Here is a 25937-nt window from a genome sequence, read left to right as displayed (position 1 = left end):
TAAATAAACTTTATTACCCATTTTAAGAAACCCATGAAAAGGCATGTAGCTTTTTCATAGCGTAAGCTGCCCTGAGTCTTCGGAGAAGGGCGGGATATAAATGGAATAAAAATAAATAAATAAATAAAATAATGGCATAGTTACAGTTGCAACTTGAGAAGTTGTAATATGATCAGTACTGAACACTGGGACAATCTCAGCATTCCCCTTTTCCTTTGTATCTTACGAAGGGAGAATCCCTTCTCTTTTTTTTTCTCCTGCCCCTCCCCCCTCCCCTATTTCTGTTCAACTACTCTTCTCATAAGAGTTGACTTTAACAAAATCAGAGAGAACCTAGGAAAGATCCCATGGAAGAAAATCCTAAAGGGGAAAACAACCCAAAAAGCATGGTAAACTCTGAAAAATGCGATCATAAAAGCCCAGACCAACACAATACCACTGAAAAAGAAAAACAAGAAATTCAAGAAGAAACTAAAATGGCTACACAAACATCTCTCTGACAAACTGAAAGACAAAAAGGACAAATACAAAAAAATGGAAAGAGGGGCACATAACTAAGACCAATTATCAGCAGACAGCCAGAACATGCAAAGATGAAGTCAGGAAAGAAAAGGCTCAGAATGAACAAAGACTTGCAACAGAAATCATAGATACCGTAATAAAAAAAGTTTCTTCCAACATATTAACAACAAGAAAAAAGTCAAGGAAACAGTAGGTCTACTAAACAGAGAAGTTGGCAAGGAAATAACAGGCAACAGGGAGAACGCAGAGCTGCTTAACTCATACTTTACATCAGTCTTCACACAAAAAAAGAAATTATAGCCCAACATACCAAAAAAAAACCACTGCAAAAGACACATTAGAAACAAAAATTAAAATAAGCAAGAAAATGGTAAGAGAACACCTATCCAACCTTGATAAATATAAATCACCGGGGCCTCACAGATTACATCCCAAAGTTCTGAAGAAGCTGGCAGATGTTATCTCAGAACCATTGCACCACATATTTCAAAAATTCTGGAGCACTGGTGAAGTACCTGAGGATTGGAAAAGGGCTGATGTGTGGGAACGGCCAGAATTTGGCCTCCCAAGAATTTGGCCTCTCAGCCTTCAGCTTTCCCAAACCCCCTTATTGGCCTCCATGTGAGCTGCAGTGATGAGCATACTCTCCTGGTTCACACAGAAAGGCATGTGGGAGGTTTGGGAAATGCTATGATAAAGCTTTCACATATATCTTTTAGTATCTTGTTTTTGTATGATCTCATAGGCACCTGAGAAGTTCTCACTATGTATCCAATTATCTCTATGTATCCTATTTTGTATGAGATTGATGGAGTTTTTTGTAATGTTGGTATTCAGAAGAGGGAGGTGAATAAAAGTTCAGCGGGCAGTTGCTCAGGAGGGTTTTTTGGTGGGACGAGGCTGCCTGGCTGGTTCAGAGCATCTCTATTGACCCAGGTCTGAATTCTTTTCTCTACTCTGATGTGGTTCCCATCTTCAAGAAAGGGGGGGAAAATGGACCCAGGAAACTACAGAACAAACAATTTAATATCAATATCTGGGAAGATCCTAGAAAAGATAATTAAAAAACAGATCTGCGAACAACTAGAAGCAAAGTTATAACCAGTAGCCAGCATGGGTTTGTTAAAAACAGATCATGCCAAACCAATCTTATTTCATTCTTCAACAAAGTGACTAAACTTATAGACCAGTGAAATACTGTGGACGCAGTATACTTAGTTTTCAGTAAGGCATTTGATAAAGTAGATCACAACCTACTTCTTGGTAAGCTAGAAAAAGGTGGAATAGATAACATCACCACCAGATGAATCTGTAGTTGGCTGGCAAACTGTACTCAACAAGTAGTCCTCAGTGGCAATACATCCACAGTGGGGTACCACAAGGCTCCACCAACAGCCCAGAAGACAAACTCAAGATCCAAAAAGATCTTAACAAACTTGAACAATGGGCCCTATCCAACAAAATGAGTTTTAATGTGTAGAAAAGCAAGGTTTTACATTTAGGCAGGAAAAATCAAAGGTACAAGTACAGATTGGGCGAGACCTGGCTTAAAAACAGCAACTGTGAAAGTCCAAGTGGATGATCACTTAACCAAGAACCAGCAGTGTGCAGCAGCAGCCAAAAAAGCTAATACAATCACATGAGGTAATAGTACTGCTTTATAAAACCCTAGTAAGACCACACCCAAAATACTGCAGCCAATTTTCATCACCATATCACAAAAAAGATGTTGAGACTTTGGAAACAAATTCAGAGAAGAGCAACTAAGATGATCAAAGGCCTGAAGACTAAAACATATGAAGAATGGATGCAGGACTTGAGTTTGTCTAGTCTAAAGAAAAGAAGAAATAGGGGAGACATGATAGCAGTATTCCAATATTTGAGGGGCTGCCACAAAGAAGAGGGGGTCACGTTATTCACCAAGGCACCAGAGGGTAGGACAAGAAACAGTGGTTGAAAACTGATCAAAGAGAGAAGCAACCTGGACTTAAGGAGAAATTTCCTGGCAGTGAGGACAATTAACCAGTGGAACAGCTTGCCTCCAGAAATCTTGGGTGCTCCATCGCTGGAGATTTTTTAAGAAGAGACTAGACATTCACCTGTCTGAGATGGTATAGGTTCTCCTGCTTGAGCAGAGGGCTGGACTAGAAGACTTCCAAGGTCCCTTCCAGCTCTATTCTATTTCATGTGACATTCCATTTCTCTTTCCTCTTTGAAACTCATCTTCCATACATCTACTCCCCCCCATTGTTTCTTATAGATCATTGCTGACTCAATAAATGCAACATGATAATGGCAAACATTGAAAGTCAATTTTAAAACAACAACAACAAAAAGAAATCAATTATAAAAAGTCACAAGAAAAAAATATTGGCTGCTTCTCAGAATCCAAGATAGCCAATGGTTAAATTAGTTGGATGTAAAGAGGCATGAGAATTTCCTAAGGAAGATGGCAGCCTTCCCAACAGTCAATACTTAACCTGGATTGAACAAGACAATGGCTCGCAGACACCCCAGTTCAGATTTGTCCATCTGCATGTCTTTCATTTTGGATACCAACTCAGTAAGAACCCTGCATACAGAGACAAGGGAGAAGGGGAATGAATGAATCAAGATATATGTATGCAGCACTGGTGCTTCTACTCTAAGTATTGGTTAAGTGGGTCTAGGACAGCCATTTTGCCATGGCCAACTCCCCATGGGGAAAATCCACATGGGATAATTCAACACAATAAATGTCTGCCGTTGTTTCTTCAACATTATTTTCATTTTTGTCCATTTCCACAAAAATGGAAATAATGTCAAAGAAGTATGACAAATAACATTTATCATGTGGAGTTATCCCATGTGGAATTGTCCCATGGTGAGTTGTCTGCAGCAAGTTGTCCTGTGAGTTGGCCACCGCAAGTTATCCCATTCCATGGTTAAGTAGTGTGGAATTACCAGGAGGTGGTTTGTTGTTGTTGTTGTTTAATGGAGCATCAATGCAACACTATAATCAATTAGAGTAAACCTGCATTTTTGCAGTAGTCCTCCCATCTATTTCAGGGTTGTGGAAAATCTGATTTTTTTTTTAAACGGGAATAATCTTCACGCAAATGGATGCTCGGTTCTGTTTTTTATCCTTTTTTCAAGCTGGGATTTCAATCTGAGCGGTGATAAAAGCCCTCACTGTTTTGGAATGCAGATACCTGTGGAATTATCTGTTTCAACTATAACCCACTCATCCAGTTTGCATGTCCTAGAGGTGGGTACCCTGGTGAGAAATTTGTGGGAAGAGGGAGAAGTTAGTGCTTCTCTATGGGGTCTCCAACTCTCTGGAACAGACTTCTTGTCACCTTCCTTGCCAGGATTTTGGCTGTTGATGGAAAGAGAACTTTCAAGAGAATTGTTAATGGTTAAATGTTAAGAGCTGGGATACAGCCATGTTATTATAATTCTGGCAATTTTAGAGATTGCTGTGTAATTTTTATTCTCTTTGAGTATGTTTTATGTGGTATATCATCAGGAGTCTATTGGGAATGGGGCACTACCAAATACATTAAACAAGTAACTGTATCAGTCAAGTGATATCATGCCTTCATTACTTTGCAATGTCTTTCATATTTTTGTCCCAATTATTTTATGTATTTATTCCAAAAGAGGACAACTCTAAAGGAACATTTGAATTAAATTAGGAAAAACGATAACTAAAGCCACAAACAAAAAATTCTTGTAAATTGTTCATCTTCTTGACCTGGTTGTGCAACTAGAGGTGCAGATCATTCCTTCCAATCTCCTATTATCTATTATGTTTGCAGTGCTAATTTGATATGGATTTCATAAAATATGCTTAGCCTACCATATCACCTATCTGAAGTTTTTTTTTTAATTCCACCTCGCTGATAATTTTTTATTAATCCTTTCTATGGCTTGCACACTTAGAATGTGCCTGTGTATCTGTATTTCCTCTTTCTTATAATATACTACCTAGTTATCTAGGCTACATAGGTGGAAACTGAAGTGTTCCCTTATCTTCTTTAGATCAACATATTCCATTCATCAGAAAAAGGAATTGCTTTTCCTGTAAAAGACCTGTGTTAAACATATCCATTATTTTTTGACATTGTCTCATAATAATCAGATCACAGAGGAGGGAGGCATGCAATTGAGACATGCTCTTTTATAGGCAGTATGTACATATAATCTTACAGAAAAAATAAGATACCATATTTTTGTTAATCAGTATACTTTTAATAAAGTGACCACTAATATTTTCATAAAGAGAATTTAACTAGGTGTTCTTAAGCTGTGGCTTTTGCCCAAGGCTACAGCTGATGGCCAGTGAATAGAAAGAATTTAAATTCATTCAAACATGCTGTCCCATTCATAGCAGCTGGATCATTTCCAGTCGTGCTCTTGGAGTAAGAAGAAATGGATAGTCGGTAAAAAATGTCAGCATCAGTTTAATTTTTTTATTATTATTTCTCTTGATCCCTAAAGCAGAAGAACAAAAATTAATGCTGGAAACCAGCCGTCTACAAAGAAGTTGCAGAATAATATGCAAAACAGGGAACTAACAACATGTTATATATTGGTATGTGAGTGAGTCCTAAGGCTATTTCTGAAAATCAAAAACTTTTTTGAAGGGGAAAAAAATTAGAGCACAGAAGTTTCGTAAATGTCCCCCCTGAATGAACCCAGGCAAGTTTTCCTTTCCTACAGATTTCAGAAATACATTTTCCTTATTTAGGCTTTTCTTACTCTACCAAAACTAACCAGAAGTCCTCTACGAAAATGCAAATGCTGGAGTTAAGAATAAAAGCATACCTGTCAAATATGGAGCCCACCCCAGCACTGTGTGCACTGCTCCGGTGCACGTGTAAGCCGGTGGCCAGTAAGATACCATCCTGCACAGAAACAGAGCGATGAGAAAAAGAGGCAATCAGCAGTTCGTTCCAACCTAAAAGAAGGAAATAAAAGTGATAGACACATTTTTTCCAGGAGTTGTTTTTTTAAAAAAAAAAATCTGCTTGATCATCTGGCTGTTAACTTGACTGGACCAATTTATGCTACACACTAGAGTATGCAAAGTTTTATTTATTTCATTTCATCCCTGTAACTATTCTTCCTCCCAGAGAGCCCAGTGTGTTTGCAAAAGTGCAAGTAACCCAGTACTGCTTATAAGCAACAAAGATCCTTTTTAAAAAACAGAAGCTGAAATAAGTGACAAGGCAAAAGGTAGTCTGATTCTGAAGGAATAGCATGGATATTGAAAATCTATTTCTCATTTTGCACCTTCTTAGAAAATGTTTGCATCTCGTGGCATAAACTTTGCAGGGAATTCAGAGCCATGACATGCTATTGAATAAATACCTTTCTGCATGTTCTGTACCAGCCTGCTACCGGCCCTGCAGCAAAAGCAGGGACAACCCCTTTACAAACAGCAAGAGGCTGGAATAAAGCCTGCCAAATTTATTAACATAAAACAGAGCAAGACAAGACACCAACCATGAAACAGGAGCTATGAAACAGGAACTATCCAAGCGGTTGCCTTCAGCAAACCAGCCCTGCCACACATTCCCCTTTAATACAGTTCAGGGCGTGGCCTCTCTCTGCCTCCTTCCGAGGTGCCCCATTTCCTTCCTCTGTTTACTCCTGATTGACTGCCTCCTGCATCGGGCGTCCTTGAACAGGGCCAGCTGTGGGTCATCTTCATCCACGCTGTCAGGCTCACACAGCTGGGTCTCCGTCATGACCAAGTGGGAGGGGCCCGGCTGAGGGCTCTGCGGAGCCTCAAGGCCATCATCAGCAAGCTCTTCAACACCCCCCTCCTCCTCCTCTGAGTCGTCCGACCCAACTGCCGAACCCACAGGCTGACCCTGAATCACAACACTGCATAGGGACACCAGATATTAGTAAACCAGTAAATGTTTAGAAGAAGTTACTGGACTTTACTGCTTCGCAATGTAATTGGAGAAGAATGTGTCTTACTACTTTCCAATACTAAAAAAACAAACCTACAAACAAACCATCAAAACCTTCAATCTTATTTTAAACAAATGCACAAAGGACAGTCATTTTACTTGGTGCGTAATTCTATAGATCATGGATGACACAACCAGCATGACCATACTTCAGTATCCATGGGGGCTGTATAATCACATCCAACCAGGCAGATGGCTTTTTCCAAGTACAGGTAGTCCTTGACTTATGAACACAACTGAGCCCAAAATTTCTGTTGCTAAGCAAGGCAGTTGTTAAATGAGTTTTGCCCCATTTGACAACCTTTCTTGCTACAGTTGTTAAGTGAATCACTGCAGTTAGTATTAGTGACGCAGTTGTTAAGTGAATCTGGCTTCCCCATTGACTTTGCTTGTCAGAAGCTAGCAAAAGGTGATCACACGACCCTGGGATACAGCAACGGTCGTAAGTATGAACAAGTTGCCAAGCATCCGAATTTTGATCCAATGACCACAGAGATGCTCTAACAGTCATATGTGTGAGCAATGTCACATTTTTTCAGTGCACTGTAACTTTGAATGGTCACTAAACAAATGGTTGTAAGTCTAGGACTGCCTGAGAATTTAGAAGATTAGATTAGAGGCTCATAATATTACCCATAACCGTCCTGGTAGTAACTGCTCCACTGCCCTCTGGCTGGCAAGATGAAGAACTTCCTTTCAGCCTTAAGACAGAACAAATCCTACCATTCTGTCTTGTTAAGCTCTGAGGTTTGTTTACATACAGTACACAATTCCAAAAGCCACCATCTACCTTTTCCTGACAACTTTGGGCTTTATTTCAGGAGTGCAGCATGAAGTAAGGTTCAGAATCTCATCCCTTTGGGATTTGGGATGAGAGAGTCTTACAATCAGTAGTACAAAAGTACTACTTTTTGAGCTGAAAACCAGACATAGAGAAAGTAAGAGGATCGGATTATATGAAAATATGAGGAAGCTGAATAGCAGCCCAATTTCTGAAGGGCTGAGCATTTCTTTCTTGCCTCTACCCATATTCTGTTCACATTATTTCCCAAATGGGAAATTGTTTTACCTTCTGGGAGAACAAAATGCCTTGCAAAATTTAGAAAAAAGTGAATTGTTTTATGAGTTAATGTGCAAGTGGATAATTAGAATAGAATAGAAGCTGGAAGGTACCTTGGAGATCTTCTAATCCAACCCCCTGCTCAGGCAGGAGAACCTATATCATTTCAGATAAGTGACTGTCTAGTGAATAGTCTCTTCTTAAAAACCTCCAGTGATGTTGTGTCCACAATTTCTGGAGGCAAGCTGTTCTACTGGTTAATTGTCCTCACTGTTTCTCCTTAATTCCAGGTTGCTTCTCTCTTTGATTAGTTTCCAACCATTGTTTCTTGTCCTGCCCTTTGGTGCTTTGGTGAATAACGTGACCCCCTCTTCTTTGTGGCAGCCCCTCAAATACTGGAACACTGCTATCATGTCTCCCCTATTTCTTCTTTTCTTTAGACTAGCCAAACCCAAGTCCCGCAGCTGTTCTTCATCTGTTTTAGTCTCCAGGCTTTTGATCATCTTGGCTGCTCTTCTCTGAACTTTTTCTAAGTCTTAACATCTTTTTTGTGATATGGTGACCAAAATTGGTTGCAGTATTCCAGGTGTGGTCTTACTAGGGTTTTATAAAGCTGTATTAATACTTCGTGTGATCTTGATTTTATGCCCCTGTTTATACAATCCAGGATTGTATTAGCTTTTTTGGCTGCTGTTGCATACTGCTGGCTCATATTCAAGTGATCATGCACTAGGACTCCAAGGTTCCTCTCACAGTTAACTGTTTTTAAGCGAGGTCTCGCCTAATCTATACTTGTACCTTTGATTTTTCCTGCCTAAATGTAAAACTTTCCTTTTTTCCATATTGAAACTCATTTTGTTGGATAGGGACCATTGTTCAAGTTTGTCAAGATCTTTTTGGATCCTGAGCTTGTCTTCTGGGGTGTTGGCTATTCCTGCCAGTTTAGTGTCATCTGCAGAGCTGATGAGTTCCCCTTCTATTCCCTCATCTAAGTCATTTCATCAGCTACAACCTACAGCTACATCATGCACGTTTTCCAGCTTCTGGTGCTGTGTTGATCATTCAAGGAAAGCAATGGCAAAGAGGAAGCCTACAAGCCATTACCTGCTCGGAGGAGGATAACTTGATCTTCTAATGTCAGGTCTGAGAAGTGTGGAATCCGCTTGGCCCATTCAACCAATGTGAAAAGCTGTTTATCAGCTGCATGGCAAATATTGGTGACAGGATCATTGGTCTAAGGGAGAAACAAGTACATAAGCCAGCAAAAACCTTTTTGGGGTTATTTTTTCTATAAATCTAATTTTAGAAACTAACAGTCCTCCTCTTAAATCTACTCTAAGAGTCTTTCCATATTGTCTATCTACCCAAGAACAGATGGAGTAATTCTTGTTTTCAATTGGTATTTTCTGCCATCTTTTCCCCCTATTTCCTCAGCCAGGGAAAGAAAAGGAAAAAGAACAAAGTTGCCTTTCTGTCAACTGAAAAGTCTAAAGGTCAGACTATGACATGATAAAAAGGTAAAGGTAAAGGTTCCCCCGCACATGCGTGCTAGTCCTTTCCAACTCTAGGGGCCGGTGCTCATCTCCGTTTCAAAGCCGAAGAGCCAGCGCTTGTCCGAGGACGTCTCCGTGGTCATGTGGCCGACATGACTAGATGCCAAAGGCGCACGGAACGCTGTTACCTTCCCACCGTAGTGGTCCCTATTTTTCTACTTGCATTTTTTACGTGCTTTCGAAGCTGGGACGAGTAACTGGCGCTCACTCTGTTATGCGGCACTCGGGATTCGACCCGCCAAACTGCCGACCTTCTGATTGACAAGCTGAGTGTCTTAACCCACTGAGCCACCGCATCCCTCTATGACATGATACTGGTGGCCAATCAACAAAGCAGAATCTGAAGCAGATTATAAAACATACATTGGCACCAAAATGTATGTTTAAAATAGTACTTTATTAGGGAACAGAACAACAAAGAGAATTATGGATGTGTTTCTCATGGCTTAGAATAAAAAGGATTGAGAGAGCGACTTTAAATAAGGGAAATCTTTCCAAAATGCAGAACTAGTCTCAAGGAAACTAGTCTGTAAGGATTGGCTAAGAAGCATCTAAAATAGAATACAATATAGAATAAATAGAAATAAATGCAGCAATGCAGGAAAGCCAACCACAGAGCAGGATTTTGAGCGGATGCAATCCATAGCCATACCCATATTAAGCAAAGGTGCATTTTAACAATCTGAAACACTGCCCAAATGCCAGGCTTGCACATTTGCAGAAACAGCAGCCCAGGCATTGAATCTGGGGTGCCTTTCTTCTATTTCATCCTAGGAGATCAGCCCAAGACAGCTTGGTTCCAAGTAAGGAATTCTCCCATTATGCAGGATTGGTGACGACCTCTGTGAATTTAACTACTGCCCTTTTGGCTGTGGTTGCTCACAAAATTCTTTAGCTGCTAACAGATCAGAATTAAGTTGAATTCTCAATTTCTTCTGCTTTCTGGCTTTGGTGAGGGGAGGGAGGAGCAAAGGTTAAGGTTTTATGATGTTGGAAGCCCAAGCCACCTCATAGGGTTGTTTTTGTGGGAAAATAGGAGGCTGAAGTCTCTTTGAGCTACTTATAAAAATAATAAAGTCAGGAAATTGAATGAATGAATGAATGAATGAATGAGAAAGCATTGCATGTACATACGAGCATTCCTGAGATTGGGAATTCAACCCAAGCAATGTTAGTAAAGCAAAAAAACTTTTATTTAAAATAAATACCCTCTAGAACAGGGGTGTCAAACTCAATTTCATTGAGGGCCGCATCAGCATTGCGGTTGCCCTCAAGGGGCCAGGTGGGTATGGCCAGGGTGGGCGTGGCCTACTGGGTGGGCATGGCTAGAGTGCATATGGCCTACTGGGTGGGCATGGCCAGCTCTACGTCGTTCGCATCAAGGGTGCCTATGGGGGGCCTGGGCAGGAGTGGGACAGATCTGAGGGTCTCTGGCAGAAGGAGGGTCTCTGGGCCAGGGCCAAGGCAGTGGGGGCCATTCCCTCACTGTTTCCAGGATGGCTTCGCGGGCCACATGAAACCACTTCACGGGCCGGATCCGGCCCCCAGGCCTTGTGTTTGACATGTCTGCTCTAGAAGCTTAACACTTAGCTAAATACAACGTATCATGAGGAAATCCAAACAACTTATGTTCCCCATGTTTGTGTCTGGAAAAAGAGGCGGAACAAGCAACTTCAGATTAGTACTTTGTTAGACAAAGAGAAACCAAAATGGACAGATTCTATTGTCCTAACTTTCAAGTTTCTGCTTGTGTATGTCATAAGACCCAAGGTGTCTATCATTACCAATTGTTAAAAATATCTTAGATTATGAACCTATAGTGCAGTTGCCAAAGAGGTCATTTTTCTGAATGTGCATTAATTCATGTGTTTTATTCACGATATTCATTGTTACTCACATAACTCACAGTTACGCATAGCCTAAGGTACAGCACCGAAATCAATCTCACTTACCGAGGTTTCTGCGCTCACATCACCATATGACTCAGACTTTGGTTCAACTGCCATTTCAGCTTCTAAAATTCTTTCCACAGGCATATCTTCAAGATTTCCACCATTGCTGCTTGTACATTCCACTTCATTCTCACTCCGCTCTCTGCTTCTCTGCCTCTCTTCTTGAACCGCTTAGTGCACAAAGAAAAGGTCCACAAGAATTTTGTCACTCTCCACTCCTGAAATATAATCACACCTTCATGCTATGACTTCCTTACATTATCTCTGACCCCCACCCATCAGGAGGGTGCCTACGTCCAGAATAGGGTTTTCTTCTTCCTTAGATTCATTTCTATATTCAGGCAGTTATTCTAATAAGACTTTCCTCAGCAATGACTATGAGGGATTTTTTTTCCTGTCTAAATGCAGGACCTTACTTTTCTCAACATTGAATTGCATTTTGTTGGATAGACCCCAATATCCAAGTCTATCAAGATTCTTCTGAATATTGAGTCTAGATTCCAAAGTTTTAGCCATTCCCCCCCCCCCAAGCTTGGTGTCATCTGCAAATTTGATGAGTACCCCTTCTATTCCCTCGTCTAGATCATTTGTGAAGATGTTGAAGAGTACTGGGCCCAAGACAGAACCTGCATCCTTCCCTCCATATGGGTATAGTTATGTTGAGGTCTACATATTGAGTATGGTTTCTTAGCCAGTTACAAATCCATCTGCAGGTGATGCTATCTATACCATATTTTTCTAATTTACCAAGAAGTAGGCTGTATTCTAGTTCTGTTTTTGTTATGAGCAACGCTTTCCATTTTTTTATACTTTCCTTTTTGTTGTTGTTGGTTTGTTCTCCAAGCTTGCTGTTTGGCTTCCAAACGTTTCGTCACCAGGCTAAGCAACATCTTCAGTCTCAGTTTCCCTCCACTTTTATCTATCCTAAGTGATGACGTGGTCAGTTGGTCATGTGACTGGATGGTCATGTCATGTGAAGGTCACCAAGTGAGGAGGTGGTTGGTGCAGTGATGGGTTGGTTGCCCAATTAATCTGGCTCCTTACGAGCTCGTAGGTTGGTTCCAGATTGACATGTTTTTTGATTGACCTATTCGCTGAATATCAGGCATTGACAAATTTGCCTGTGTGGTATGTGGTGGCATGGCCAATGATTTTTGTTGCTTGATGTCACTGTGAGTTGAGATCAGGGATTTGCGGTCATGCTGGTTGGCTGTAGTCGGTGCTCGTGGATTCTTGTTTTTAGTTGTCCTGTTTGTCCAACATAAATTTGGTCACAGTTGTTGCATTTGATCTTATGGATTACATTGCTGTTCTCTTCCTTCAGTATTTTGTCCTTGGTTCTGTACAGCTCTTGTTGGAGTATTGATGTTGGTTTGTGAGCCACCATTATTCCCAGTGGTTGTAGAATTCTGGCCAGATATTGCTTTTCTCTTTAGGATTTCCACACATTGAATTCTTCTTAATTTTTTGGAGTAGGCTCGCTTGCTGCAGGATGTCGCCTAGTTGATGTCAGGGTAGTTAAAGTCCCCCACAATGGTATGTTTTTGGCACACCTCATTTAACTGATCAGCAAAACATTCATTTACTTTCTCTGCTTGGTTAGGTGGCCTGTACTATACACCTATAGTTTCTCTCTCTCTCTCTCTCTCTCTCCCTCCCTCCCCTCTATATCGCTCCCTCTCCCTCTTAGAGGAAGTGACAGTTTAGGGGGGGGAAACCCACATCCATTTTATACTTGGCAAAGTATAAAATAGATAGAGTTTTAATTTATGAATTGCATCTTGTTTTCTTTCAGTCCTTGCTGTGACTGCCACAGTGAGACTTCAGAACACATTTCCTATATTCTTCAAAATGGCAGAGCATCAAACGTATAGAGTAAACTACCTAGCAGTGGCTGACTTTCAGTTGATGGAGGATTGATTCATCTATTCCAGACAAAGAAGAAAACAATGGGTCTATGAGAGATGTCTATGGAGATTCTCACTCATCCAGGTCATGGTTCTCCCAAAGGTGTTCTTTTTTTCACAAGGCAACTGGACTTTCTTGCTTTTCTTTGAAGATGTTTTGCTTCTCATCCAAGAAGCTTCTTCAGCTCTGACTGGATGATGGGGAATGGCTCTTCTGATATAATTAAGGATGGTTTGTGTGTGCATATCTTAGCATATATGTTCATATATGTGTATACCCTAGTAACATACCTTCTCTTTTCATGCCTGTTGCTAGACATTTCTGATAGCGGCAATACTGGCAACGGTTTCGCTGTCGCTTGTCGATCAGACAGTCTTTATTATCTCGACATGTGTAGACAAGGTCCTTTCTTACTGTCCGCTTAAAGAATCCTTTGCAGCCTTCACAACTGTACACCCCATAGTGCTTCCCTACAAAACAGCAACACACATTAGCAAATTCCCATTGGGATATATAAGCAGGTTTAAATGTTTTCTGTAGTTTTAAAATTGGACATTCAAACTATCAGGGCATTTTGTTTCAGAAATGGTTAAATACAGAACCACTCAATATGCCTGAGAGGACTAAGAAAACTGTATAGGGAAGAGGCCAGACTGTGATGCAGAAGACTGGGAAGGACCCAGATGTGATCAGAATAGCAGCCAAACAGAGAAAGGAGTGAAATTATGTGAGACATGGATGTTTTAGCACTGTTAGTTTGCGAGAGCAGTTAACACCCCTCATCAGCTCCTAAAAATAATTGGCCTCAAAACAATAGTCCAATGTTCTCAAAATCTATGCATTAAGAATGATATTACTCTTAATGAAGAAACACTAGAGATACTTTCTGGCATGACCAACTGAAAGCGCTATACAGCGGGAAGAATCCTGAGGCAATATTATAGGATAATAGTTATTTAATACTTCCCAGATAGTCCCCTTGACACGCAAGCTGTGGATACCTGATGATCTGTCTCCACAAATTGCGCAGACATGCTTTGTCAGGGATCCTGGACTTGGGGATGAATAATTCAAGGATCCCATCTGTTGGAAATTTGGCAAAGGCTTGGTATCTTCAGAGATGCCATCACTGTTCATGATACTGGACTAAAATGGGAGCATAAGGGAATAAAAGCAAAATGGGTTACACAACCTCAGATTGATGTTCCATCTGTGATCCAACATCCAGGACGGCATAGACTATCCAAGGCATAATCTTCTTTTGGCATTTCCCTATGGGAGCTGAACATGTGAGCATTATACTTTCTGGGATCAAGCAGACTTCATTCACGAAGTATTTGTTAACACAAGTTTAGAAAATAACCACCATTACCCGGCAATTCAAGGAAAACAACTTTATGCAATGTGGCAAAAGAAGAAAAAGAAGCATTTTTAAACTTACTTTATTTGCTGATTCATATGAATCCTAAATGTGTCTGTGTAATACAGTAATAGAACACAGTGTTGTTGGGGTTTTTTTTGCTTGGTTCTGCCAAATTTTAATAACACTGATAAGACATTCAAATATATTCAGCTGACATGACATATATTCTGAAAATCTAGACAAATGTACATGAATAAAACCAGAGAGTTTTTATTTGTCTCAGAAATCTTGTTTCCACTGCAATTTTTTTTACAACAGGTGAAGCTAGTGAAAAAAACATTTAGTACACAGGCAATTAACACACAGATCTCAGTGCTGTGTGCTCTCTCCATTGCTCTTCTTTCTTTCTTTTTTATAATATTTTATTAGTTTTCTAATTTTACAATTAAACACTTAAAAAGCAACGTGGTGACTGGGTAATCAATAATTCAATAACATACATAAATCTTTAGCACAAATCTCAAGTTACAACATCACATATTTCCTCTCTTTTTCCCTTAATATCTACTATCCTATATTAGGCTAATATAGTTCTTATTATTATCAACTAAGTAAAAAAAATCTTTGTTACATTTATCAATAATTTTTAGCTTATACATATCTTAATTGTGTTTGCATTCAACCCTTATATACAATCAATTCCTGTTATTGCTTTTTCCCCAGGTTTTAATTTCCCATCAATATTCAAATTAACATTTGGTATTTATAATTTCCAAGCTTTAGGTGACCAAAGTTTCCCTCATCTCAACTTCTACATTTTTCCCTTTTCATAACAAAATCTAATATTCTAAATACATATCTTATCTATTTGCATATAATCTTATTCTATTTTCTAAAAGTTATCTATTTTCCACCATATTAAACCAAAAGTCTGTTAGTCTTATTACACATCTTACCTATTCAATTATAATGTTACATTATTTTCTAAAAATTATCTATTTTTCACCATATTCAACCCTCTAATCAGTCGTATAAAATCCCCTCTAATAGATCAAAACCCTAGTTTCTTTCAGCCTTACTCTGGTTTTCTTCCTTTGCCAACTAACCTTCCATGTTAGTACATTTGAATCCTCAAACAGTTCTCCCTCTATTATTATATGTATTATTTGGAATAAGAAAGACCATTTGGTTACAGTTTTTTTTGGAAGAACTAGCCCATTTCTATTCATTTAATTGCCTCCCTGTTACTCCAATTTCCCACAATTGTCCTGATAGGTTTATCTTCCATTCAATCTGTTCTTCTTCCCTTTCCTCAAATTTCTTCTGATTTATGTAAAAAGTCTTTTCCATTTTCAATGTTGTCACTCCCTTTTCTGATTTTTCCATTGGCTGGATCTGTTGATCAATTGGGTCCCCTGTCTTAGTATTTAGTTCTTTAACTTCTCCTGTTACTTTCTGCATTGTTAGTTCTTTGGTTGTGGTCAAGATCTGGATTGTTATATCTAATCTGGCATCTTGTTCCTTTATGTTGCATCTTATTTTGTTACAAGCTGAAAGAATGGTTTCATGTATTGATTTCAACATAGAAAGGATTATTTATTTATTTATTATTGGGACTTATATGCCGCCCTATCACCCGAAGGACTCAGGGCGGCTAACAACAATAAAACACAATAATACAAATGTTAAAAAAGATTAAACTAACAAGCCCCAGTGATAAAATATTAAAAACATTTTTTTAAAAAACAACCCTATTGTCAGTCCAGGTCAGCCTGATGGAAAAGAAATGTTTTGAGGTCACAACGAAAGGACCAGAGATCTGGGGCCTTTTTCCTGATCTTCATCCATATTCTCTTGATAATATGTTAAGTTAAAAATAGTGGGTTTTTTTGTTTTTTATAACTAGGTATGGGACATCTATTTCACTTGTTGTAGGTAGTCTTTATAGTGGAAATTGTTTGCCAAGTAAGAATTTATAGTCCAAAGTATTCCATCATCTCATTTAATAACAGATACTTCTCATGTAAAGAAATAGAAAAGCAATTCCCCACATATAACTCCAAAAATCAGTAAGGGTTTACCTTCATAGTTCAAAAAGGCCAGATATGCCACCCTAAAGTTCCTTCTTTACAGCTGAGTTTTTCACAGGTGGTATCTGTCAAGGTCAAAAGAGTTTTTTCTAGAGTCTGGGCTTCAAGCCAATTCTCTTTTAATCAATAACAAGTTGTAATACCATACTTCACCTCAAGATGTCACCAATGCCATTTAAAACTTTTTAAGTCCACAGTTTTTATAATAGTTTTTCAAGGTTTATTTCTTTTCTTTTTAGATAAAAACCAATGTCTCCAGTAAAAATAGGAAAACTTTTAGTCTCCAAATTTCAAAAGTATATGCATCCAATTAGATTAAAGTTATTCTTATAATTGCTCTGTTTCCCCTGGGTAGTCAGTTGCCACTGTTCTTAAGAGGGAGGGGTAGAAATTCCCTTCCCTCTCTCTTCACAGGGGGAAAAATACTTTGGGCAGCTATTTCAGGAAAAGATATTTAAAGTCTTAAGGAGAAGATCAGATCTCTGCCAGTTTCCTCCGCGTTGCTTTAAAGGTACTTGGTAGTAATTTTATCTTCAACTGTCAGCAGCTTAGTGACGAGCCATATTGCTATTGCCGGTCTTTCCCCCATCAGTTTGGAGGGCTGCCATGGATCAAGCGGAAGGGCTGCCGCTCTCCTGCGATCAAGTGGAGGTCCCCTCCTTGCTTGTCACCCCTACAGGGTGACTTTCGACCCTTTTCAGGGTCCCCCAGTGGGGTGAATTCGGACGCAGAAGATGGAGCTCACCTTCCTACATCCGCAGGCACCGTGATGGCCCCCATTGCTCTTCTTTCTATATATCAACGACTGCACCAGAAGGGAACCCTCTGTTTAAGTACTGAAGTTTGTAGATGATACAACGGTCATTGCCCTCATTCAGTATGGTGATAAATCTGCACAGAGACGAGAGGTTGAACACCTGGCCCTATGGTGTAGCTGGAACAATCTAAAGCTGAAAATGCTTAATACTGAAATAAGTAGAGATGAGAATGGATTTTAGGAGGAGCCCTTCTATTTTACAACTTTTACTATATATGAAAGCATAGTATCAGCAATACAGTTCTTCAGTTTTGGGTTCTATAATCTCCCAGGACTTGAAATGGACACAATATTAAAACCATCATTAAAAAGGGGCAAAAAGAATGTTCTTCCTGCATCAACTCAGGAAGTTCAGACTGCCGAAGGGGCTGTTGATATAGTTTTATAGAGGAATTATTGAGTCTTGTCACTTGTACTTCTACAACTGTCTGGTTGGGTACAGCAACCAAACAGGACAGGTACAGACTCCAACGGATAGTTAAGATTGCAGAAAGAACAATCACAAACAGCCTGCATTCTACAGAAGACCTGTATATTGTGTGGGTCAAAGAAAGGCTGAGAAGATATCTGTAGACCCCTCACATCCTGGACATAAACTGTTTCAACTCCACCCCTCAGGATGGAGGGCATTGTATGCCAAACAGCTAGACACATGGACAGTTTTTTCCCATGTTATCACTTTGCTGAACATCTAATTCTTAGAGTGCTATCTAATGTCTATGTGTATTTACCCATGTAGTATGCCTGTACTATTATTATTTATACTTATGATCTTTACTCCCCCCTTTATTGGTATATTATTATTATTATTATTATTATTATTATTATTATTATTATTATTATTATTATTATTATTATTATTATTATTATTATTATTATTATTCCATTGCTTTGCATGCACACTGAGTGCTTCTGTACCAGAGACAAATTTCTTGTGTGTTGAATCATACTTGGCCAAATAAAATTCAATTCAATTCATTTCAATTCAATTCTATGGAAAGTAGTCTGAAGTTCACATTTTTCAAATTTCAAAGCTTGCATTTTGTGTCCAGATGCAAGACTGAGTGATAGATTAAGTTTATCCTATTAATATATACAAATGGAAAAACTGTGCAATCCTCCATGCACTAATTACTCCGTTAATCAATTCAGAGTTCATGAAGCACAGAACAGAGCAATAGTGATTAGCTACTAAATACTGCACTTTCCAAAAAAGGAAGAAATGTTATCAATATTCTTTCAATCTAGCTTCTTCAAAGTCCACTTCAAGCCATTGTTTAACAAGGGGTGGCCATAAAAACAAATATAACTCAAAAAATTATTCAGATTTGTGGAATTTGGTTATTGTTAATTCTATGAATTTACCCAATCTGTATTCCTAGGATGATGTACAAGTCTATATATAATCAATTTCCAGAGTTCCATTTTTCTGGTTTTTAACATGAACAAATGTACCAAAGAATGTTTTAAAACTGTGTATTACAGAATGAAACGTATTTTAGAAATGCATAAAGAATGTAACATTTAGTCATATTTAGATGAAATTTCAACTGGCTGTTGTGATTCAGCGTCAGCCTGTGATACTGGCAGCTAAGTCTGATGATTCTGAAGAGGAGGAGGAGGAGGGGTTTGGAGAGCCTTTGGTGTCAGAGGGAGGCTCTGATGCACTGCAGGACTCTCAGCCTGGCCCCTCCCATCATGTTCCTCATCAGACTCAACCGTGTGAGCACGAGGTATTGGACATAGATGATTCACAGCTGGATCTATTCAGGGACGCTAGAAGCAGGAGGCAATCCAGCAGAGTAGAACAGAGAAAGGCAATGAGGCAACTTGGTGAGAGGAGGAGAAGGCAATGAGAAGCCACACCTTGGGACTGCTGATAAAAGGGGAAGGTGTGGGAGGTGCTGGTTGCTGAAGGCAACCGTTTGAAGATCTGCTAGAGTCCTGGTCTATTATTCCTGTTTAACTCTTGTTTGAACTTTTTGGTTTAACTCTTGTTTGAACTTTTGATCTCTTTGTAAATAAATTTGGTTGGGTTTTTCCAGCCTGTTGACTATAAAAAGGGGTTGTCCCTGACATTCAAACAGGGCCGGTCGTAGGCTGGAACAAAACACTGGCCCATAATGTAGTGGCTTAAGCAGTGGTCAGCCTGCCTAGGGTTAAAAACCTTCAGAGATGGTGGACACACAATTTAGAACATAAAATCATAGGGCTGGAAGAGATCTCAGAGGTCTTCTAGTCCAATCCACTACTCAAGTCAGGAGCCTTATAGTATCCCAGTCAAAAGTTTCTAGAGTCTAATTTTGAAAACCTCCAGTGATGAAGGACCCACAACTCTGGGAGGCAAGCTGGTTAATTGGTTAATTGTTCTCATTGTCAGAAAATTTCTCCTTACTTTTAGGTTGGATCTAAGCTTCCACCCATACCGTAGGTAGACTGTTTTGATAGTGTGCAGATCTTACCTTCACAATTTAATCATAATTCTTACAAATACAAGAATTATATGTCAAGCTTGAAGCTCGCTTTGCTGTGCTTCTTCGCTTGCCAACGAACTTGGGGGGAGGATGGGGAAACGGAATGCCGGCTACAAAGCAGTGGTGGGATTCATCCGGTTCATACCACTTCGGCAGAACCGGTAGCTAATTTTTTGTTGCCCAGGCCCAGAATGGACTTCCGGAAGCGGCATCCACACAGAGAACCAGTTGTTCAATATTTGAATCCCACCACTACTACAAAAATAAAGAACACAGACCATAAGAATCAAGGACGAGTCACCATGTGTTTAACCTGACTCAGAGACATTTTCTTAAAACAATATAATTGCACCTAATTGGGCAATGTGACCTGTTCATGGATGGGAGGGGGAATTCTGTACTTTTACTATAGGGGTATGGGCTGGGGTTTGCCAGAGCTGGTTTTGCTTTTATATGTGCTGGAATGATGTATTCAATAAAGTTTTACATTAAGAGATTGGAATGTCTCAAAGGTGTTTGCTTGGTTGGGTTCATCAGTCAGAACCTTGACATTATCACAATTTAATAAAAATAAATAAATTATAATTATATTGAGTCAAATTAAAGAATTATAAGAATTAAATATATTTATATTTAAATAAAATCTAGGTAACTGAAACGTTTACCTATTATTTCTGCTCCAAATATCTTTGGCAGTGGAAAATATTTTCTGACCATTTTCTCTATGGCACCTTCCTGTTTACCTGAACCTGTCATCCTTCTTTTCTACAACTTAAATAGCAATAGCACTTAGACTTATATACCACTTAATGGTGCTTTGCAACACTCGCTAAGTGATTTATAAAGTCAGTATATGGCCTCCCACAATCTTGATCCTCATTTTACTGACCTGGAAGGATGGAAGTCTGAGTCAACCTTGAGCTGGCCAGGATTGAACTCCTGGCAGTGGGCATAGTTAGCTGGCAGTCCTGCATTTTAACTACTATGCCACCACCACTCTAAATATCCCAAAATCTAATCAAGAAACAAAAACGTGGAATTTTATAAGCAGTTTCCCTCCCGAATCCTCTGGCTGTTCCCTTCTGCATGTGATGACGGTATGTTCTATATTCTGTACACACTTTCCTGTTAACAGTTGTGAAAGTAGGGGTGGATGGGTTACCTTCCATTTTCTATGTGCTTCTTTGTGCTTCTTTTAAGTAAAAGAAATGTTTTAAAAAGATAGGGTTGAGGAAAAACTGTACTATGCTTCTGACATGGAGTAGGGAAACAGAAATTTATTCTTTATATTATCCTGAATGATAACTTGGTTTCCAGTCTGACTGATGGCAGAAGAGCGGAGGAGACCAGGAGATGGCAGAGCAGCACCACTAGTGGGACCTTGCATTCTTCCCTCAGGCTCTCTGGCAGTGAGTAGGGCCGTATTAGCTCCGAGTGGGCTGATTCTATTCGCTATAGGTATAGAAGGAAGAGCTCTAACTTTCCTCCATCCCAGAAGATAGCTCCATATAAATAATTTCTTAGAAAGCAGCTTTGGAGCACTACGATTTCACAACATTGGCTGAACTGATTTATTTCCTACTCAAATGTGTTATATTTGAAATTTTAACAAATTATAACAAACTAGCCTTTCTTTGAAAAGGTGGACTTTGAAGAGAAAAATTAGCTTCACAGCTTTGTAGTATTTTCCTTTTCCAAGTGCAAAGGCAATATGGAGCAGGGCAGTGATTCTTTCACTGGTAAAAGAAAAGTGGTATTTATTATACCCCAAATAGTTTTGAGGGCTTGGGTGTAGAAACTATGGCAATGTGTTTCCTTAAGGCATCTGGTGCCAGAAAATATTGCAGATGAAATACAGAACTTCTCTGTGTGGCAACAAGGAGAAAGCCATTGAAACATCTTTAATCATTATTGCAAATGATCAATATAATAACATGCCTGTAAACGTATGAATTAGTCTTCCTTAAAGAGGAGTTATTACCAGGGCTTTTTTTCTCATAGAACGCTCAGAACGGAGTTCCGGCACCTTTTTTGGATGGAACCTTGTAGGTTAGGCATGGCGGGTTATATGACATGTGTGAGTTCCGGCACCTTTTTCTTTTACAAAAAAAGCACTGGTTATTACCAACGTTAGACTTTTTTGTGTGTGTATGAGAGAAAGAGAATATAACTGACCAGACTCAATATGTGAAAAATGAAGAGGAGAGAGAGAGAGAGAGAGAGAAAGAGAGAGAGAAATAAATAAATAAATAGCTATTAATTTAATCCATTTTAGATGGTTATGGACTCCTGCTTTCTTTCTGCACTGATTCTAAGATGCATTTTAATAGTTTGAAAAAGAAAGAAGAGGAGGCCTAATTTTGTTCCTATCATTTCTCTTATATTGTATTTCCAAATTCTAATATAGAGGGTCTTGGGGTTTCCTTAACAATATTTGCAGTCTGGTTCCCGCATGCTAACTTCAATGATGTATGTCATTTGGGACAGCAGCTTGAATCCAAATCCATTAGCTGGCTGCTTGCTAATCCCTTAGGACCAGCTGCCTCATCCCATTAGCAGAAAAGCACATGTAGCACACTTCTCTGAGCTATTCAACACGACAGCTTGGCATTACAGCCTTGTTCTGAAGGCCATTTCATGACAACTTAGGAGGACCTAAATTAGATAAACAGGATTGGGGTTGTTTTTGTTTGACTATTTTCCACACACAAGTGATCCAGCACAGGGAAGAACAGGATTGAGAAAAATGAACATAAACTTGCTGTGCTATCAAAAGAGCATAAAAATAAGTTATGTCAGTACTAGAAAGAATCACCCCAGGGAAGGGCTCTTGATTTTTGTTAGAAGAGTTCTGTGGAGACAAGTTCCATTTAGAAACCTGCATTTTAATTCATCAGGTTTCTGAAACTGAATGAAAATAAAAATATAGTGAATGATCCTGAAGAACTTTTATCTTTTTTCCCTTTCCCTTAAAAAAAAAAACCTCATTCATTTTCTGCCTGTGGTTGAATTACCACCGGTCATTGCATTGCATCATTAGTGAGTATATTTTTTATATTCACATTTACAATTTGTACTTTTCCTCGGGGTGGGTGGGCAGGGGAAGGGGTTATTTGGGGACAATAAATGCTCAGAAGACAAAAATTAAATGTTCCATCGCTCAAAAGTGCTCAGTCAACATTTATTTATTTATTCAATTTGTGTAGCTGCCCAACTCAACCAAGTGACTCTAAGTGGCTTACAATTCTGAAATTATAAAACAATTTAAACAATTAAAAAAACATTAAAACAATAAAAACATCTGCAAAATAAATAAGTACAAACAGCAGTCATGATGATTAATAGTAAAGCCAAGGCCCATTACTTGGCTTTACTGTTAGTTGATTAATCAACTAATATTAGCCTAGACCAGTATCCTAGCTGAATCTCTATTAACACATGAAAGTAATTTTACTGTGAGCTACATCAGAGAAAGTAACATGTAAATTAATCTACAGAAATAAATAAATAAGTGAATAAATAAAGGAAAGGAAAAACTAAAGAGATCACTGTTGATTTCAGAAAAGGCAGGCGCAGCCACACAACTCTGTATATTAATGTTTCTCCTGTTTCTGGATGCGTAGTTAATGAGTACCGTATTTTCCGGCGTATAAGACGACCCGGCGTATAAGACGACCCCCTACTTTTAAGAAGTTTTTCAAGGTTTTTTGTCTTATACGCCGGAAAATACTTACCGGTACATGCCCTGCCCTCCCTGTCCGTCGCAGAGGAGGCAAAGGCCCGACTGGCCCCGCCGGCCCTCCCACTGCTCCCATGCTTCTGCTGGCCCCCGAGACGCAGCGTTTCCCGGGCGGCAGGCAGCACCGGAGGGCAGCCGCCACCCGCCACGGCCGGCGCCCCTCCTGCTTTCCCCCCCCCAGGCCTTGAACTTCTCCCATTCGGTGCAGGGCAGGGCAGCTCCACCCGCAGCCTCTTTTTCATGTGCCGCTTCCCTCTCACCGTCGGCCGAGGCACGCTCGGCCCGGGCTCCCGGTCCCTCTTCCCGACCGGCTTCCCGCCCTGCCCCTCATGGAGCTGGACTGGGTGTGCAGCCTCTCGGTGTGGCTGCTTTTCCTGGGCAGCCTGGCGGTGCGGCTCCTGCGCTCGGACCTGTTGCTGAGCCGGCGGCTGCTGCTGCGCATGGGGCTGCTGCCCCTCAGCGCTGCGCTCACGGCGGCTGCCTGCTGGCTCGTCTCGGCCAGCACCGCCCTGCAGAAGCGCAGCGTCAGACGGGAGCAGGACTTCCCTGCCGGCTCCCGTCCAACGCTCTTCCCTCTTGAGGCATCTGCTGCCTCAAGAGGGAAGAGTGAGCCGGCAGGGAAGTCCTGCAAATGCACGCGCACGCAGGACTTCCCTGACGGCTCCACGCTCTTCCCTCTTGAGGCAGCAGCTGCCTCAAGAGCGAAGAGCGTCGGACGGGAGTCGGCAGGGCGGTCCTGCACACGCGCGCACTCCCCAGCTGCTAAGGAGCAGCCGGGGAGTGCACGCGTGCGCAGGACTGCCCTGCCGGCTCCCGCCAGACGCCACCCACTGATTTTACGGCGTATAAGGCAACTGGGCATATAAGACGACCCCCCAACTTTTGAGAAGATTTTCAGGGGTTCAAAAGTCGTCTTATACGCCAGAAAATACGGTAGTTGCTCAACAATGAGACACTGGTGAAGCAGGCACAGTAGCGCCTGCATCTTCTGCATTGCATGAGAAAAGCACTTCTTCCATCCCCTATCCTTAACACTTTCTACAGAGGGACTATTGAGAGCATCCTGTCATATTGCATTACTGTCTGGTTTGGAACTGTAACTGCTTTAGATTGTTAGGTGGTGCAGAGAGTGGTGAGGATGGCAGAAAAGATTATTGGTAGTTCATTTCTTTCTATCCAGGACATAGCATATAAGAGATGCTTGAGCAGGGTCTGCGGGATTGTCTGGGACACTGCACATCCTCTTCACAACCTGTTTTTCCTGGGAGGAGGCTTCGCAGTAATCGAAGCAGAACATCCAGATTCAGTCACAGTTTTGTTCCATATAGCATCAATCTTGTGAACTCTCAGGTTTTCTCTTTCCATAGTATGTACATAGTATGTATGTATATATATATCGCATGTGTATATGGGTGTTATGCAATGGTGGGATTCAAATACCTTAACAACTGGTTCTCTGTGTAGACACCACTTCTGGAAGTCCGTTCTGAGCAAGGGAGGCCTCCCAGGCCCAGAATGGCCCACTGGAAATGTGTGGATGCCAGAACAGACCACCTGCGATGTCTCTCCCAGGCTTCCAAGGCTCAGAATAGACTTTCAGAAGTGACATCCATGCACTTCCGGTGGGTCGTTCTGGGCTTGGGAGGCTTCCCCGGCTCAGAACAGACTTACGGAAGTGGCGTCTGCACACTTCCGGCCGGCCATTCTGGGCCTTGCAGAAAAGGGCTAGAGCATCAGCTCTTTGCCGAAGTCAACCAAAAATTAGCTACCTGTTCTACCGAACCAGTGAGAACCGGCTGAACCCCATTACTGGTGTTATGTACGTGTATGGGTAGATATATACTTTCTTTTGAGAGCCGGCAACAGAATTTCATTTTTAATGTGGGCCACTGTGATCATAGTAAAAAATGACAATAAAGGTTATCGTATAAAATATGTGTCTATTATATGCAAAAGAGAATTTCAAAAAATTAAACCTTGAGGGAGGATAGTTTGAGAAAAATGGCAGCAAAAAAGAGCAGTTTCACTCTTTTCCTACTTATCATTTCTCCTCTGCAACTTTTCATTTCACAAAATGTTGAGAAATCAATTATCCTTTAGAAAACATATTCCCTAGAAACACTGAAAGGCACTTTTCAACAGAAGGATGCAGGAATGGATGGACATTGGTTTGATCCATCTATACTCTAGTGCTCTTCAACCAAATTGTTCTACAAAGCGACAGTTAGAATATTGCTACATGGAATCCCATAAAAGGTGAGATGTCACCTCAGGCTTTAAAGTTGGGGGGACTTCAGGTGGCCTGAAGAACAGGCGTAATTGAGTCTCTAGTGGCAGAAGCAGTCACATAGAATTGACTGGACTGGCTCTGTTGCAGCTTTCTACCTGGCTCCTTCAGCCATGTTGGCTTACAATTCCCATCTCCTATGACCAATGATAGAAGATGAATTTGCACAGTTCAGAGTTGAATAAAAGCATGATTTTTTGTGTTTT

General features: G+C 40.4%; 1 protein-coding gene across 1 annotated transcript in view; it reads right to left on the bottom strand.

The window, feature by feature from the left end:
- RXRG (retinoid X receptor gamma) overlaps positions 1-25937 on the bottom strand; it is a gene marked incomplete at both ends in the record, with an annotated part of 49468 nt that overhangs the window by 8585 nt on the left and 14946 nt on the right. Inside the window, 6 exons of the mRNA XM_081322150.1 lie at positions 3003-3094; positions 5332-5464; positions 8653-8782; positions 11054-11223; positions 13252-13431; positions 13963-14107. Coding sequence (XP_081178276.1) covers positions 3003-3094; positions 5332-5464; positions 8653-8782; positions 11054-11223; positions 13252-13431; positions 13963-14107 — 850 coding nt within the window. The remainder of the gene's footprint in view (positions 1-3002; positions 3095-5331; positions 5465-8652; positions 8783-11053; positions 11224-13251; positions 13432-13962; positions 14108-25937) is intronic.

This window comes from Vipera berus (assembly GCF_964194415.1).
Source record: "Vipera berus genome assembly, chromosome: 3".
Taxonomy (NCBI): Eukaryota; Metazoa; Chordata; class Lepidosauria; order Squamata; family Viperidae; genus Vipera; species Vipera berus.
This window is presented reverse-complemented; position numbering and strand designations above follow the sequence as displayed.